The following is a 19,781-nucleotide window of genomic DNA, read 5'->3' as shown; positions in this document are numbered from 1 at the left end:
GTTCTTTCGCTGCATGGAAGAGGAGGAGAAAATGTCATCGGCGTCTTCGGCAGCGGCAACGGCTGCTAAACCGGCGTCGTTTACTGCATCAGGAAACATGAGATTGCAACGAATTATGGCGGTTTATATGATCTTCTCATCACATTTGCATCATGTCCACTCTTCCAGAGAGATAGAGATACTTATTAAGCAGATCGCCGTGCCGGTTTTCTTCGGCAGTCCATGCCTTGGTCTAAATGGCCCAAGGGGTAAGGCTAGCACCAGTTTCATCGCGAGTTCCATCCAAGGTATTAAGCATTGTTTGATAAGTGGAAAGGGCTTCCTCCGTGATCATATCACCCACCAGAACGACAAAGTAATCATCGGGAATCTCCTTTGCCCTTTCCCGGAGCTCGTTGACTTGGTCATAAAAACCATTGGAATTAGGATCCGGGAGAAAGTAGGCGGGCTGCCAACATTTCTCGACTGGTTTCAAGTGAGTCAGGATGTTGTTCTCGGCCCATCCTTCCAGAGATTTGAAGATCTCAACCTTACGAGGCGGCATGGAGTGGGTGATCTGAGCAGGCACCTCCCGTGGAGGCGCAAAAGGCTTTTTCAGATTCCCAACATCTTTGGAGCCATAAGGAATGGTGGAGATCATGGAAAACTTGGGAGATCTGAGAGTGGATTTGGGAGGAAGAGCATGGCAAGGGAGTTTCTGAGAAATCGAGGCAATGAGACTGAGATTCAGAGCCATTTTCGCGCTCGCCAGATGGGTAGTGTCGCTTCTGCGCTTAAAAATTCCCCCATATTCCGAACGCTGGGTCTAATAGGCGGGAAATGGATTGAGGCTTATGATCACCACACTCTTCAGGTTAATAATTCTGCCAATGGGAACTTATAACAGAGATTCCGTTTATGGGTACACTGGAGACATGATGTTATTTCTGCATAGTAGTATAATTTTTTTGTGTAAGTAAACAGAAGTTTAATTTTGCATTCATTTTGTTGCTTTTATTGCTTATATCTCAAAAGTGTTATGGGACTTGAAAGCTTCTCAGCTAAAAGTTCATAAAAAAAATTTCAAGGAATCTGGTAAAAGAGGGTGAAGAACAAAGAAATGAAGGTGAATCAGAAGTACGAAAGGAAGCATAAGCACTTTCGATTCAAAGTGAACGGAAGGAAGCATCGGCACTTTCGGTTCAAGAAGAATGAAAGGAAGCATCGAAAGCATCGACACTTTCGATTCAAAGTGAACGGAAGGAAGCATCAGCACTTTCGACTCAATTGTTCATCTTTTTGTCAAGAAGGTTGAGAAAGTAGGGAGAATGTTAGAAGAATGAGTATGTTTAGAAGAATATTAGGCAGTTAGGAAGCTGTTAAGCTGGTTGTTAAGAGAGGTTATTCTGTTAAGCTACCTGTGCAGTATATAAACACAGCAGCCCTTGTATTGTAATCAGAGTATCAATAAATGTTTTACTTCAATAAACGTTTTACTGCTTTCTCTTCAACTACTTCCTAATAGAGATAGATAAGAAAAATAATAATATATCTTAATTTCACGTTAATCAGACAATAGAGATTACAAATCGAAGTAAGATAATTCGAAGTTTTAATTTGAATTTTGTTAATATTGAGGGGAATTTCAAATAAAACCAAATTGAAAAAAAAAAAGAATGACACGTCTTGATATCAATTGTACCGTAAATGATTGTTCACGACGATCAAACGGCAATAGAAAATGACTTCGATTGTCGGGAAGAAAAGATTAAAATTTTACAAAAAGTTCAGAAATAAAAGGTACCAAAATATATCGTTTTAGTGACGTGATTAGACACTTAACAGGTTACCCAAAGCTTAATTACAAAGCACATAAGCGTTCGGTGGTGAAACCAGAGCTATCCTTTATAATCATTCCTTCAAAATCTTGCTGCATATTTTGTTTTGGGCCAGATTGTTGAATCGTTGAGTACAAGTGCAGACCTTGATCCAATGTTGTTCCAAGCCTCGCCATCAAATCTGCTGCACTGTTCTCCGGTTGCTTCTGTAAATACATGGTTGAATGTCACCGTTCATGGCCTCTTGCATAGCTGCTATCTGTTCAAGCTATACTCGAGGCAACAATGTCTTCTGAATTATGATTCTCTGCATTAAACACCAGCTCGTTCCTATTGTTTCAAAGTAGACATGCTCAAGCATCGGATTAATCTCGTTTATGCTTGAAGGTTCGTCCGAATTTTGAAAGAATTTAAATAAAAATATTCGATCCCAAAAATGAATTTGAATAAAGAATCAAAATGTATTTAAAATATAAGTCGAACTCAGACTACAACATTCAAGGTCCGAGTTTACGGACTATCTTGACTGTTCTCCCAAGGAGATGAAGTAAGCAGCACATATTATCGGTTGGTTCATCCTTGACTAGAGTGCAATTATTTGTTCTAACTTTGAAATTTAGTTTTGATACATATTCTTCTCGTAGGATTGTTATAAATGATTACTATTTGTGTTGATAAAGATGTACCAACTGCACTTTCCAAGGGAGAAGTTAAATCTAAGCTTTAAGGCCTTGGAGGTAACAGTAGTGGGTGGATATTGCTATGATATGAATGAGAAGAATTTTGTATTTGTTTGCATGTCAGCAATAGTAGTAAAGTGGAGGGATCCTCCGGTGATGGCTCCTCTGTTTTGAAAATCGGACCGGCCGGTTCAACCGGAAATCATTGTTTAGTCCGGTTCAATCTAAACCGGTTAAACTGCTATTAGTGAACCGGTCAGAACCGCTGAACCATTCGAACCGGACCGGCTGAAAACTGAAAAAAACCGGGAAAAACCGAGATTTTTGTTTTTTTTAAAAAAAATTAAACCAAACAACGTCGTTTGTTAAACGAGCCAAGTCGAACTCGAGTATTGCTGAGCTCGACTCGAACTTGAAAACTTTAAAAGTAAGCTCAACTCAACTCAAACTCACAGGCTAAAAATTATCAAGTTCAACTCAAACTCGAAATATAATATTGAAACTTGAACTCAAAAAAAAATTAGAAGCTCGATTGAAGCCTAAAATTCGAGCTTGATTGAAGTGAAAGAATAGTTTACTCAAAGCTCACCAAAAGGCTCCATGATTTTGAATGCCAAATTACCTCTATTATTTATAGAAGTTAGTTGTGATGCGCTTATATGTTTCTTATCAATGTGAGATTGTTTTGTTATCATATTTTTACTCTTTAGACTTTTGGGATGCTCTTCTATGTTTCTTAGCCATGTGGGATTATTTTTTAAAAAAAAATTAAACCAAACAATATCATTTTGTTATGATTTTTTAACCCCAAATTTATTTTTTTAATTATAGTTATATAATTATATTTATTATTTAATATGTTTTACCTTAAATATTATATTGTAGTTAATTTGAATCATTTTGTTTCACTTGATTTTATGGTTTTTAACTTATATATGTTATGACTTGCTTTGAATATGACTTGTGATATAAAAAATTATTTTTTATTAAATATTTTTATATTTTTATTTAATTTTTTAAATAATTATGACATCGTCTGGTTTTTCCGACCGGTCGAACCGGTTCGACCAGTTAAACCAGTGAACCGGTAGCATGACCGGTTCGCTAACCGGTCCGGTTCTGAAAACCATGGATGGCTCCACTAAGGTCAATGCAATTGGAAAGTCCAGCCATTCATGGATCACAACTGCTCAAATATCTATCTATATTTTTTTTATCACAAGCACTATATCCTTTAAGCAATGTCAAAAGTTTAAATCCTAACGTTTGCGAATGAAACAAATTAGAAATGTCATTCTTGCCTTTACAGTACTCGATTTGGATTAATCAATTAATAAATCGAGTATCGATGATTATAAAAAAACTATCGATATATATATTTTAAATTTAATCGGGTAAAATCCCTTATAAATTTTAATATACTTATTATTATATATATTTTAATATTATTATCTGAATATGAATTAAAAAATTAATCAAAGATTATAAGTAAAAATTATATAAATAATTCACAAAAAATATTCGATACTGAGCTCATGAAGTCAGAATTTTTAGAAAGTCAATTGAATATTTTAAAACTTGAGAATTATTTAATATAAATTTAAAATAATAATTACTCGAGAAATCATATTCGATTGATCAGAATTGAATTTGAAATTTAAGGTGTTACAGTTGTTGGAAATATAGCTTATTGCAAAATGAAATATTAGCACTGACTGGAAAAATAAATAAAATAAATAAAAAGCAAGTAATCTTATTGTGTCGTGTAGTCACTGCCTTATAAGCAATTTAGTTCGGACTAGTGTAATCTCTAAAATAGAAGTTGCCCCCAAAGTTAACACAGTCTTCCGAATTTCGTACACCCGAAATAAGGAAGTGAAACTCTAAATAGTATTGCTCTCTTTGGATGAAAGGAAAATATTTTATCCGGAGTAAATACTACCGGAATAAAAAATATCGAAGGCCACCGAAAAAGAAAAACTTTACTATGCTTGTGAAGAGATAAATATAGAAGAAGAGAGAAGAATGAAGAGATAGTGAATTGAAAATGAATGAGATGACCTCCTTTTATAGCTAAACAATTAAGGGTATTTAGGTAAAAATATAAATAGAAAAATCAACAAAAAAATCTTAACTCCTCTCATAATCTCAACCATTGAATTTCAATTAATTTAAAATTTAAAATTTAAATAAAATTAATTATATTTCTTTGCATTATTATATATATAACCAACAATCCTTACTAATGCAAAAAAATAGAGACCCACAAAAGAATTAAAACAAAAGAGTAATGACGAAATTAGTCGTTTAAATACTAGTATTTGTTAGATTTGAACTAGTACATAGAGAAATAGGTAATTATTCTCTTTAACAAGTGAATGAATCTTGAACTTGTTAAGATTAGGGTTAACTCATAACACACGACTAATCTCAAATCTATATGAGTTATGCGATAGTTCAAAATTTTGCCAAATAATACCTCGAGATGCTCGTAAGTGCTCTAGAAAGACGACCCAAAGTTTTTCATAGAAGGTGGCTAATCATTCACACTTACGAAGGTAATTTCATCAAGTCTATCTCAATATAGACCACCCGAATTAGGGCTATAAAATCATTAAGAGCTTTTACTAAGCTCAACCTCTCATTTATAAATTCGATGAATTCATCGAGCCTATCTCATTAAGGTCACCCACAAACTAGGGTTATGAATTCATTAAGAGTATAAAACTCAACCTTAAAAACTGGTGTATCCATCAAGTTTGTATTACTAAGAGCACCCAAATCTTGGGCTATGGATTCATTAAGAGTATAAAACTCAACCTCTTAAGAGTATAAAACTCATCCTATGGACTTAAGTCTCACCCCCTCGATGAATCAAGAACCATTTTCCTATGTAACCCTTTAGTTAAGGGATCAACAAGGTTCCTTTATGATTTCACGTACTCCAATGCGAGTACTACATTCTTTATAAGATGTCTCACAAATTCGTGTCTTATCCTGATGTGTCTCTTCTTAACATTGTATGCTTGATTATTAGCAACGCAAATTGTAGTTTGTGAGTCACATAATAATGACACTGGAGGTGTAGGTCTCCCCTATAAAGTAATATCTGCAAGTAGATTCCTAAGCCACTCAGCCTTTTGTTCGGCTAAATCAAGAGCAATGAATTTTGATTCCATGGTGGAAAAGGCAATACACATCTGTTTTGCAGACTTCCAAGAAATAGATGATATACCTAAAGTAAAAATACACCTACTAGTAGAACTTACTTCATCATTGTCATTTTCAATTACCCAATCTGCATCACAATATCCTTCAAAGACTGCAGTGTATCAAACGAATTTAAGTTTCCAATTTATTGTACCTTTAAGGTATTTAAGTAAATGATTAAGAGCATTCCAATGCTCACTACTAAGATTATAAGTATATATATTTAACCTACTAACAACATAGACAATATCAGGTCAGGTATAGTTCATTAAGAACATTAGGCTTTCAATAATCTTTACATATTCGGATTGTGAGACATTATTCCCTTTATTCTTTTTTAGTTGAATACTAAGATCATAGGGGGTACTCACAGGGATTACATCAAAATTGTTAAACTTTTTCAAAACTTTATCTATATAATGAGATTGGTTTAACGAGTATCCTTTATTTAATTTAGTCACGTTTATCCCTAAAATTACATCAACTTCTCCCAAATCAGTCATTTCAAATTTAGTGGGTAAAAAATCTTTAGTCTCTTTAATGACTTTTATGTGTGTATTGAAAATCAATAAGTCGTTTACATACAGACTTATGATAACAAAATCAAATCCAAACATTTTAGAATACACACATGCATCAACACCATTAACTATAAAATCATAACTGAGAATGGTTTTATGAAATTTCTCATACCATTGTTTTGGAGTTTGTTTGAGACTATATAAAGATTTTTTGAGTCTGCAAACTTTATTTTCCTTTCTAGGTGCCATGAATCTTGGAGATTATTCCATGTAAATCTCCTCATCCAAATCAACATTAAAAAAAGTTTGTTTCACATCTATTTGATGTATCAACAAGTTGTGAATTGAAGGTAAAGCAAATAAAACATGAATAGTGGAGATTTTAGTAACATGTGAATATGTATAAAATAAGTCAATCCCAAACTTTTAGGAAAAACCTTTTACAACTAGTCTTGCCTTATACCTTTGTATAGATCCATCCGGTCTAAACTTCTTTATAAAGACCCATTTAATACTGATAGGTTTACAACCTTTAGGTAAGTCTACTAACTCCCAAGTATGATGAGATAAAATGGATTCTAATTCATCTTTAATAGCATCTCTCTAAAAATTAGTATCAATAGAACTAATAACTTCATCATATGTTTTTGGATCTTCATCTATTAAAAATGAATTAGTTATAGAATCACTAATTGAGTCTAAATATTAAATATCAATTATGAAAGAGATAAAAAAAAGTCAGGTCTGAAACTAGTTGCTACATTTTGTCTTTTACTTCTCCTAGGTTCATCGTCATTTTGAACATACCCAGAAGTTTTCCTATAAGAAGAAACATTCTAATCTAATTTCATGTTATGATTATTGTACTTTTTAAGAGGAATTTTTTTCCAAAGAATATTGCATCTCTAGATTCACATATCGAATAATCATGAAAAAGCATAAATATATAAGCAACGTTATTTAAAGCATAACCAATAAACACAACATCAAACGTTTTAGATCCAATAGTGTTCTTTTTAAAAGAAGGCAACCCTACTTTTGCTAGGCAACCCAAATCTTTTAGATAATTCAAATTAGAAGCATAACCTTTCTACAATTCATATGGGGTACAATCTAATATTTTATGAGGCACTCTATTAAGGATATGATTAGCAGAAAGTACGACTTCCCCCCACATATTATCAGATAAACCAAAACCAAGCAAAAGAACGTTCATCATATCTTTTAAAGTTCTATTCTTTCTTTCAGCTATGTCATTTTGTTGTGGAGTGTAAGGGGCAGAAAGCTCATGAATAATGTCATATTTCTCACAAATTTCTTTAAAAAGATTAACCATATATTATCCTCCCTTATCATATCTAATTCTTTTACCAAGTTGGGTTTTTACTTCTGTTTTATACACTAAAAAGAATTTTTCTGATTTATCTTTGGACATAAAGAATAAAATTTAGAAAATCTAGAGTAATCATCAATAAAAATGATTTTCCACCTTTACTTTCTATATTTTTAAAGTCTGATAAATATGTATGAACCAACTCTAAAAGTTTAATTTGTCTAGAAGTAACAAATTTGAAGAGAGGTCTAGCATGTTTTGCTTCGACACATATTTCACACTTATTAAAGTTGGTTTCATATAGATTAGGAAACATGTTCATTTATTTTAACCTTTTAAAGACTGAAGGTTCACATGACCTAATATAGCATACCACATGTCATAAATTTCAACGGTATAAGCAGAAGTAGATGTCTTATTCATAATATTAGTCACAGTTTCAATAACAAATAGCCCCCCACATAAATATGTATTGAAGCAAAACATGCTAGACTACTAATAAGATTTCTACGTAGTGTATGAACATACAAAACATTATGCAGAGCTAGAGTTTTTCCAGAAGTAAGTTTAAGTAAGATCTTTCCTTTACCGAGTATTTCTAAACTGTTGAAGTTTCCCATGTAGACTTGTTCACCTTTATCTACATCTTCAAACTCGGTGAACATTTCTCTAAGCACAAAAGTGTTTGGAAGCTCCAATGTCTACTACCCACTGAGTGTGATTCTCCACCAAATTGACCTCAAAGACCATAGCTGTAACATCCACAATACCGGGTTAGTGACTAAATTGAAAAGTTTCAGAATTTGGTGACTAAAGTAGAAGAATGAAATAATTCAATGATTATTGGAAATATATGATGAAGGTTATTTAGTAATTATTAAAGGAAATAAAGGGTAAAATGGTCATTTGACCAGAAAGATTTTTATCTTTCTTTTAAGGTTATAAAAACATGGAAAGGGTGAGAAGAAAATAAAGATCTGAAGCTTGGGTTATCTCATTCCTCCTCTCTTCCCGTAAGCTCCATGGCAAAGGTAAGTTTAATTTCAGTTGGTTAATTCTTGAGTTTTAAGCTTAGTTTTGATTCTTGGGGTGCTAAGAAAGATTATTTAGAGATTAAAGTAGGTTGAAACTTCAAAATGGATGAGTTATGAAGGATTAAATATGAAGAGTTTTTAAGTGAATTAGTGAAATAGAAGGAGTTAATAGATTTTGAAGTTGAATTTGACTTGTCATATGGAAGAGTAAGAAGTTATAAGTGTTAGAATTAATTTTGGATAACATGGAAAAGTTGGTATGATTCTTGAATGCTATGTGGAAGAGTGAATTTTTAAGTTGAAGAGATATTGAATGAAAATTTATTGGTTTAAGTATGTGTATGAAAGTTAGGAATATTAAAGGGAGTGAAGTATGAAGTGTTGAGCTGAAAATGAAGTGATTTTCGAGCTCAAAATGTGATTTCTGGGCAAGGGGAATCGGTACCCATTCAAGGGGAACAGATATCCCCTCAAACGAACCAGAATTTACAGAATGTCAAGGGGGAACCAATACCCCCACAGGAGGGAACCGATTCCCCCCCTAAAGGAAGAAATGAATATTGGTTTATTAAGTTCATTTAAGTTGTTAGTATCGAATTACAAGATGTAGGTATCTAATAACTGTCTTGAAAATGTATAATTATGTAGATATCAAACATGAACAAGTTTCAGAATGATTATCAATTTAAGATTCGATCGAAAGAGAGGAATCATAAAAGTGAATTGGAACTTAGTGAGGCCAAGGTGAGTACATATCATTATATTGTGCATATTATTATATGGAAATTAGACTTGTGATAAGTCTGTTTCCAATATTTTATGTTTGCATGAATAGAAGCATGATTAAGTTTGTATTATGTGTATATGCTTTGTTCATATTATGTGTTATGAGGTGCAAATTTATATGGTATGGGTTATATGGGAACAAAATAGGTAATTATATGTGAACCTTATGAGCTGTGTGAATATGTGAAATAAGTTATAAGGGCAAGAATCATGTATAATAATAAATGATGTATGTGATTTCACAAGAAATGACATGAGCTATGTGATTACATGATTATAAGAGATCAGACATGCGATAAGAGATAAGTTTTATGAATGTGTGAAATGATAAGTATAAAAGAAAATGCCCATGTTATGTGTCTTGAGAGCTAGGGGTATAGTTGGCATGCCAAGAGTCGAGGGTCTCGCGGTCCTTCGGGACATATACGTATTCTTTGGAACATTTGTGATGTCTTTTGAGACACATACTTGATCCTTTGTATAGGTATATGATTCTTAAGGAATTTTCTACGTGGTCCTTAGGGACATTTTATATAGCACTTCGGTGCAATTCTACGTGGCACTTCGATGCATTTATATGAGCTGTGGTGACAGGATTAGTGCACAGCCTCTAGAGACTCACATATCAGTAGTTCTCACATATGTACATGGGCTAATCAAGAGATAATAACAAATATATATATTGTGATATGATAAATTCTATAGCAATGACATGAGGAGGTATTGGTAGAGTATATGATTTATATGATGTTTGTATTGCTTGGTTAATTGAATAATATGTTGAGTAAAAGAATATATATAAGAGGATAAAATTATAAGATATAAATGATAAGCATATTGATAGTGAAATAAGATTGGAGATTTAAAATAATGCATAATATGTATATGTGTATAGTATGTTATATATAATGTTATATTGTTTTGATGTGGCATGATAAGACGATATGTTCATACATGTTTAAGCATTTCCTTTATAAGTTTAGTGCCTCACTAAGTCATAGACTTAGCGTGTGATGGTTTCACACGTAGGTTACAGAAGCGAGAAGATAAGCGATGAAGAGCGAAATAGGTTAACATATCTCTTACCAAAATTTCAGATCAGAAAATAGATGATTTAAATGTGTTTGGTTAATTGGAATATAGTTGGCATGTACTAAGTGATTGAGTTGAATATGATCTGGTCGATTTTGGTTATTTTGTTCTATTTATGAAAATAAACCGCTTTTATTTTAATAGAAGTTTTAAATTTTCTTTGAATTTTGTCAAGAGTCAGTGTTTGAAAAGTCGATGTGACACTTCGGACTCGAATTTGGGTCGGATACGGGTTAGGGGTGTTACATTTAATGGCATCAGAGCTACGGTTTAGTCGATTCTCGGCATAAACCGGAGTCTAGAGTGTCGTATAATGTATACATGCCAACAAAATAGAAAAAAAAATTGATCTGAAATTTTAAGGAATATGTTGTCTTGCTGATAGAATAAGTTTAATAGAATACAATAGAAATGTGATTATAAGAAATGACAAAGTGAATCGATAGCTGACAAATCTGATGGTGATAGCAATTCACCTACCATGGCCAGGCAAGATGAAGAGCAGAAACCTTAGAAAGTGTCTTATAAGATTAAAGGTTGATTTCAGAAATTGAAATCATATTCGAATAATGATAAAAGGTTCTCAATGTTTCGAATCGAAAAAGTGATACAGAGAAGTTTTGTTATAAAGTGAATAAGATAGAATATGGCGAGCAAGTGTCACTATAAGGACGTTAAAAGATCTAAGGATGTGGTTAGAATTTGTGGAGAGTTCGAGAATAAGTGCATCAGTGACAAGCGTATAAGATATATACAGTCAGAGTTGATGAGTTTGAAATAAAGAAATAGTAATGTGTATTAGCAAGAATGTGGATAGAATAAGGGTTTGCATTTTGGATGGAAAGAGTTAGCGTTGGCTAACCAGATTATGTGATGGAAAAGGTATAAAATTTAATATTTTGAGATGTTATCAGGATAAGACAACCAAATATGAAATGGATCTGGATACAATTGTATATTTGGATCATAGTACTATGGTATAGTAAAGGGAATAAGGATTTGTAGATTTGAGTAAAGCTGAGGATTGATAAGAAGAGTTTAGGAATGGGTATATCGATGATCAGTTTATAAGACAAAGTAAGTCAGAATATTTAGTTGAACAACGGAAATTATAGGATGTATGAGAATGGAGGTGAAATTGACAAGTTAAGTAAACGAATTTTGAGATAATTTCAATTGGAAAGGATGTATGTGATTGGTTAATTATGGTTTGTGTTCTAGATTGGACAGATGTTATTGATTAACTGTCAGAGTAAAAGTGATAGAGTTATAAGATTGGAAGAAAAGGTAAAGTTGAGTTAATCAATTATGATGTGAATCTGAATATAGTTGGGTATTCTGATCAGATAGCTATGATGTAGAAAATGAGATAAGTATTTGAATGGAATTTTAAGAAATGAAAATACAAGTATAAGAAATGATAAAGAACAAAGTTCTGTATAAGAAATGGGTTATCAAAGTTATGAGGATGCAATGAAGATTGGTATATAGCGATGAATATAGGTGATAAGATAAGAGTATGTGAACATGAAAGGAAATATATGATTTGTGTATAAGGAATAAATAAAGGAAGAATGGAATAAAGAAATGAAATGGGATTGAGTTAAAGGATCAGACACAATAAAGGTTATATGGAAGTGTATGTGATAATTTTGGATATACAAGTGAGAAAAGAGTGATTGGTGAGGTGAAAAGATTTTATAAAGTGTATGTTGAATCATATTTAAAGAAGATTTAAGGTCGTGTTCTTGGTTAAATGATGATGGAAAACGAATTTGGTTATTATTATAAGGTAGTTAGAGATGGATTTATGATGTTGATTGATGAAAATGGATTGAAGTTACTGATTGGTGTTTAAGTGATAAGTGACATGATATGAATGTATAAAGGAAAAAGGTAATTGAAAAGTTAAAGGATTGAAAAGTAAGTTTCCTGATGATGACAAGAAAGAGTAAGTAAATGAAGCAACATGAGAACATTAGAAGATATGTTTTATCAAGATGTTCAGTGAAAATTCGAGGACGAATTTTCTTAAAAAAGAGGGGAGATTTGTAACATCCGCAATATCAGGTTAGTGACTAAATTGAAAAGTTTCAGAATTTGGTGACTAAAGTATAAGAATGAAATAATTCAATGATTATTGAAAATATATGATGAAGGTTATTTAGTAATTATTAAAGGAAATAAAGGGTAAAATAGTCATTTGACCAGAAAGATTTTTATCTTTCTTTTAAGGTTATAAAAATGTGGAAAGGGTGAGAAGAAAAGAAAGATCTGGAGCTTGGGTTATCTCATTCCTCCTCTCTTCCCGTAAGCTCCATGGCAAAGGTAAGTTTAATTTCAGTTGGTTAATTCTTGAGTTTTAAGCTTAGTTTTGATTCTTGGGGTGCTAAGAAAGATTATTTAAAGATTAAAGTAGGTTGAACTTCAAAATGGATGAGTTATGAAGGATTAAATATGAAGAGTTTTTAAGTGAATTAGTGAAATAGAAGGAGTTAATAGATTTTGAAGTTGAATTTGACTTGTCATATGGAAGAGTAAGAAGTTATAAGTGTTATAATTAATTTTGGATAACATGGAAAAATTGGTATGATTCTTGAATGCTATGTGGAAGAGTGAATTTTTAAGTTGAAGAGATATTGAATGAAAATTTATTGGTTTAAGTATGTGTATGAAAGTTAGGAATATTAAAGGGAGTGAAGTATGAAGTGTTGAGCTGAAAATGAAGTGATTTTCGAGCTCAAAATGTGATTTCTGGGCAAGGGGAATCGGTACCCATTCAAGGGGAACCGATACCCCCTCAAACGAACCAGAATTTACAGAATGTCAAGGGGGAACCAATACCCCCACAGGAGGGAACCGATTCCCCCCTAAAGGAAGAAATGAATATTGGTTTATTAAGTTCGTTTAAGTTGTTAGTATCTAATTACAAGATATAGGTATCTAATAATTGTCTTGAAAATGTATAATTATGTAGATATCGAACATGAATAAGTTCCAGAACGATTATCAATTTAAGATTCGATCGAAAGAGAGGAATCATAAAAGTGGATTGGAACTTAGTGAGGCCAAGGTGAGTACATATCATTAGATTGTGCATATTATTATATGGAAATTAGACTTGTGATAAGTATGTTTCCAATATTTATGTTTGCATGAATAGAAGCATGATTAAGTTTGTATTATGTGTATATGCTTTGTTCATATTATATGTTATGAGGTGTAAATTTATATGATATGGGTTATATGGGAACAAAATAGGTAATTATATGTGAACCTTATGAGCTGTGTGAATATGTGAAATAACTTATAAGGGCACGAATCATGTATAATAGTAAATGATGTATGTGATAACCGTAGAAAGAAATTAAGTTAAGTGATTATGAACATGTAAATATATGTTTAGATGAAGGTATAATAGCAAAATATAAATTATACGAGTCAAGTTTATGGAAACTATGATAATTTATTTATAGTATTCAATAAAAAGTGAGATAAACTAACTAGCATTGATTTATAGGACAATATGAAAATAGGATATCAATTAGAAGATCTGTACATAAATAAAGATAATCATATGAGAGATAAGCTGTATGAGAAAGATTAATGTGCTTAGATGAGCTATGATATAGAAATTTCATGGTAAAGATCTATAAAGTCATAGGAAAAGGTTATAAGAGTAATGTAAACTAGAATTAAGAGAATATAATAAATTTATATGTAAATGAATTTATTTAAGTGATATATGTTAGTATGCTACAATACATGTTATAGGATCTATGTAAGCATAAGAGAACAAAATATGAGCTAGGTATTATGAATATAAATGGTGATATGATTATGTACAATAAATTAGGGAATTATGATCTAGGTGTTTATATGTCTATAAAAAGATATAAGAATAATATATAAGCTACAAAATCAGAATTGTGAGATTTTAGTGCTATATAACATTATCTATGTGATTAAGTACAAATGTGATATCCATATATGACAATGATTTGTGGAATTGTATGAAAATGTGATATGAGCTACGAGATAATAAATCATGTGAATTACATGGAAGTGATTTGTGTGAACTTACATGATATGTATGATTTCACAAGAAATGACATGAGCTATGTGATTACATGATTATAAGAGATCAGACATGCGATAAGAGATAAGTGTTATGAATGTGTGAAATGATAAGTATAAAAGAAAATGCCCATGTTATGTGTCTTGAGAGCTATGGGTATAGTTGGCATGCCAAGAGTCGAGGGTCTACGCGGTCCTTCGGGACATATACGTATTCTTTAGAACATTTGTGATGTCTTTTGAGACACATACTTGATCCTTTGTATAGGTATATGATTCTTAAGGAATTTTCTATGTGGTCCTTAGGGACATTTTATATGGCAATTCGGTGCAATTCTACGCGGCACTTCGGTGCAATTCTACGTAGCACTTCGGTGCATTTATACGAGCTGTGGTGACAGCATTAGTGCACAACCTCTAGAGACTCACATATCAGTAGTTCTCACATATGTACATGGGCTAATCAAGAGATAATAACAAATATATATATTGTGATATAATAAATTCTATAGCAAGGACATGAGGAGGTATTGGTAGAGTATATGATTTATATGATGTTTGTATTGCTTGGTTAATTGAATAATATGTTGAGTAAAAGAATAGATATAAGAGGATAAAATTATAAGATATAAATTATAAGAATATTGATAGTGAAATAAGATTGGAGATTTAAAATAATGCATAATATGTATATGTATAGTATGTTATATATAATGTTATATTGTTTTGATGTGGCATGATAAGACGATATGTTCATACATGTTTAAGCATTTAGCATTTCCTTTATAAGTTTAGTGCCTCACTAAGTCATAGACTTAGCGTGTGATGGTTTCACACGTAGGTTACAGAAGCGAGAAGAGAAGCGATGAAGAGCGAGACAGGTTAGTATATCTCTTACCAAAATTTTAGATCAGAAAATAGATGATTTAAATGTGTTGGTTAATTGGAATACAGTTGGCATGTACTAAGTGATTGAGTTGAATATGCTCTGATCGATTTTGGTTATTTTGGTATATTTATGAAAATAAACCGCTTTTATTTTAATAGAAGTTTTAAATTTTCTTTGAATTTTGTCAAGAGTCAGAGTTTGAAAAGTCGATGTGACACTTCGGACTCGGATCCGGGTCGGATACGGGTTGGGGGTGTTACAATAGCAACAATCACCTCATTTGGATTCTCAATCAAGTTTGTGAAAGTCATGCTTTGCAGTAAGTGAAATTTGCTTCTAAATTGTTGGAAATATAACTTACTACAAAATGAAAGATTAGTACTGACTGAAAAAATAAATAAAGACCAAGTAATTTTACTATGTTGTGTAGTCACTACCTTAGAAGCAATTTTGTATGGACTGATGTAATCCCTAAAATAGACGTTGCCCCCAAGGTTAACACAATCTTCCGAATTTCGTACACCCGAAATAAGGAAGTGGAACTCTGAATAGTGTTGCTCTTTTTGGAGGAAAGGAAAATATTTTATCTGGAGTAAATACTACCAGAATAAAAAATATCAAAGGTCACCGAAAAGGAAAAACTTCATTATGCTCATAAAGAGAGAAATATAAAAGAAGAGAGGAGAATGAAGAGATGAGTGAGTTGAAAATGAAGGAGATTGCCTCCTTTTATAGTTAAAAATTAAGGGTATTTAAGTAAAATATAAAGAGAAAATCAGCAAAAAATCTTAACTCCTCCCATAACCTCAACCATTGAATTTGAATTAATTTAAAATTCAAATAAAATTAATTATATTTATTTACAATATTATATATATAATCAACAACAATTATGAATCTAGAACGTCTTGATGTGAGACAATATTTCAATATGAGGAAAATTGAATCTATAGAACTAACTATTAATTTCTCTCTATTTTAGAGAGATAAAGAAAATAATATACTGACAATGAACCTTCTAAGAGTCAAGTGGAGAGCTTTGATAAGAGCATTGAGAGATAATATTGATATCTTCGTATAGACCACAACACACAAACCTAAAATTAAACCTATGATTATTATATTTCTTTAATGTGAGCCAATATGTTAGAACAATAAAACAAAAAGAGAGAAAGTTAGCAATTGATAGTGTTGAACACCCCACATGTCAAATAAAGGCTCAAAACAATTAGAGAAAGAAATAAATAAATGAAAGATAATACTTGATTTATTAAAATGTGTTTTAGAAAGCTAATATAAAGCTTTCTTATATAAATACTTAAAATACAAAATTTTCAAAACAACTGAAGCTTATAAATTAAACTTACTTAATATTAATTGAACTAAAACATAAACTAAATTAAATATGTATACGTTGGTATTGATATTTCAATACTCCCCCTTAACACCAACTTTTATATCGAGTTGATGACAGAAGTTTTCTTGCAAAAATTTTCTCTAATAAAGTGGTAGTACACCTCCACATATTTAGTTATTGCATGAAAAATCGGATTCTCTGTTAAATGTATGGCTAACAAGTTGTCACAATACATGGTGATTGGAAACTCCACTTGCTAATATAAATCCTTCAACAATTGCAAAAGTCAAGTGCTCTATTGAGCTGCCATTGTCATTGCACGATACTCTGCTTCAATAGTTGACAAAGATAGTGTAGGTTGCCATTTGCTCCATCAGGGAATTGCTCCAGATCCAAGTAAAAACACATAGCCTATAGTCGAGCATCGAGTATCTTGGTCACTTACATAGTCAGCATCACAATAGGCAACTACCTTGCAATATCCATATTTTTGTACTAAATACCTTGATCAATCATACTCTTCTCGTATCTCAAAAGTTGTCGAATTGTTTTCAAATGAGGTTTCGTTGGATTTTGCATGTAGCAACTCAAAATGTCAATTGTAAAAGAAATATTTGGTATTGTTAAAGTTAAATAGATAAGACTACCAACTATTATCGGTACATTGTAACATTCTCTAAAATTTTCTTTTTATTAGCACAGTTTTTAGAATTTGGTTCTATCGACATAAAAATTATCTTGTAATTGAGCATTCTGAACTTTTTCACTAAATCATTGGAATACTTTTTTTGATGGAGAAAAATTCCTTCCTTAGTGTGATCAACCTCTAGACCAAGAAAATGTTTAACTTGTCCAAGTTATTTTATTTGGAAGCGAACTGATAAGTTCTCCCTAATTTGAAGAATTTATTCTTTATAATATCCAATGATGATTAAATCATCCACATATACTAGCACAACAACAAAATTTTCATTATCTACTTTCACAATCAAACTAGAATCTAAAGAGCCACATAATAACCACTGTAAGTTAGAAATTCAACTATTTTCTCATAACAGGCCTTGGGTGCTTGCTTCAATCCATAAAACGCATTTTGAAGCTTGCAAACATAATCATGATGATCTTGACCTCAAAAATCCATCGGATGGTCCATATAAATCTCATGATCTAGCTCCCCATACAAAAATGCATTCTTCACATCCATTTGCCATGAATTTCAATTATTACTAGTTGTTAGTGTTCGTAGGACTCAGACAGCTGTAAGATTTTCCAATGGACTAAATGTTTCATCATAGTTTAGTCCATATTGTTGAGAGAATCCTCGAGCTACCAATTGAACTTTATGTCTTTCAATCGATCCATATGTACGACATTTTATCTTGTATATCGATTTACCATAAATAGATTTCACATCTCTTGGCTACCAAGTCTGGTTCCGATCTAATGCATCAATCTCATCTCTCATTATTTCAATCCATTATCTCTTCTGAAAAGCTTCTTTAAAAAATCTTGGTCTTTTGCATCATATATCTCTACTATGGTAGCACTAACGTATTTTAGATTTGACTTTTTTTTATCATTGTTGATCTTTTAAGTGGTATTGGTTCTTTTATTTCATTAGGCTCACTATCTTCGATCTGTTGTTAGTGAACACCGATTTGTCATGGACTTTGAGTTACACATTCTTCTCCATCATCATCAATAATTTTAGTTTCATCTAAACTTAATTGAACTTTGGAAGATTATAAATCTCTTCTGAGAATATCTGAGTCTAACAATAACTATTTTTCTTAGGACCACCATGAAGATACTTCCTCAAACACCGCATTGCGAGACATTTTGCATTTTATAGTTGTAGAATCACAACATCTCAACCTTTTATCTGACTGTCGTACCTTACAAAATACACATAATAATTTTTTATCCATTTTACCACGTAAATGATAAGATATAAATACATAGCAAACATTTTCAAAAACTGTTGTTTCACTTTTCGTAGTTTTTCAAAAGGTGAAAAAAATGTAATCTTTATTGAGGATGTAAAAATGATCTAGAATATTTCGTGCATGAAGCATGCTTTGACATAGTTTAGAAACAGATATCATTTCAAAAATTAATTAGAAATAAATATAATTATAATTGTAATTAAACACATATAAAACCAACAAGTGTTGGCACAAGTGGTTGAGATTCAGGAATTTGGACTTGTAAGACTAAATTTAACAACAACAACAACAACAACAAAAAATCCATATTCCCATATGCAATGGGGTAAGGGGGAGGTAGTGTAGTAGGATGTCCCCAACGCCAGGTTGAGAGCATCTTTCGTGGAAGACCTCCGGTAGTCAAAAAATAAAAATAAAGATAAAATACAATGCATGTATAATTAAATAAATAAATACATAGTTGAACAGTCTTCATATGCACGTCTGTAGTGGGAAGAAATCCCTGTAAATAAATCGCTGCGTAAAAATCTATGCATATAGACAGAAAAGTAAGACTCGACTAAAATTAAAAAGAGGAAACCTGAAGAGAAATGATACACAGAAGTCAATGATAGTTAGCTACGAGAAGGAAATAAAGTCTAATGTGTTAAAACCTAAATTAAGGCAACATTACTCCGCTACCCTAGTTCTAAGCCTTCTTAAAATTCAATGACAGAAACATATAAAAAGTAAAAGTCGTGTAAATTACTACAAAGGTATTAAAAGAAGACAGAGATGATACACCCTATTGGTGTGACCATCACTACTCGGCTACCCTGGTCTTAAGTCTTCATACTTTCCTATCAGAGGTCATGTCCTCGATAAGAGTTAAATCATTCAAATCAGATCTCAAGCTGTAAGATTAAATTTAAATTGAGTCTAAATATGTTGTGAATTAGGAGAACCAAACTTTAATGGATCAATATATATATATATATATATCATTTAAAAATTATTTTTTAATAGCGATATTTATGAAAAAAAACGGTCTGTTTCCATT

General features: G+C 31.8%; 1 protein-coding gene across 1 annotated transcript; it reads right to left on the bottom strand.

The window, feature by feature from the left end:
• Positions 1-205: 205 nt before the first annotated feature.
• LOC120149594 (stearoyl-[acyl-carrier-protein] 9-desaturase, chloroplastic-like) lies at positions 206-751 on the bottom strand. The gene has a single exon (XM_039162325.1). The coding sequence runs from the start codon at positions 734-736 to the stop codon at positions 233-235; it is 504 nt and encodes a 167-aa protein (XP_039018256.1). The 5' UTR covers positions 737-751; the 3' UTR covers positions 206-232.
• Positions 752-19,781: the final 19,030 nt, after the last annotated feature.

This window comes from Hibiscus syriacus, unplaced genomic scaffold (genome assembly GCF_006381635.1).
Source record: "Hibiscus syriacus cultivar Baekdansim isolate YM2019G1 unplaced genomic scaffold, ASM638163v2 tig00111008_pilon, whole genome shotgun sequence".
Taxonomy (NCBI): Eukaryota; Viridiplantae; Streptophyta; class Magnoliopsida; order Malvales; family Malvaceae; genus Hibiscus; species Hibiscus syriacus.
The sequence above is the reverse complement of the archived record's forward strand: the minus strand, read 5'-3'. Positions and strand labels throughout refer to the sequence as shown.

Coding starts and splice junctions, on each gene's coding strand:
- LOC120149594 (XM_039162325.1), bottom strand. CDS start 736: ATGGCTCTGAATCTCAGTCTCATTGCCTCGATTTCTCAGAAACTCCCT.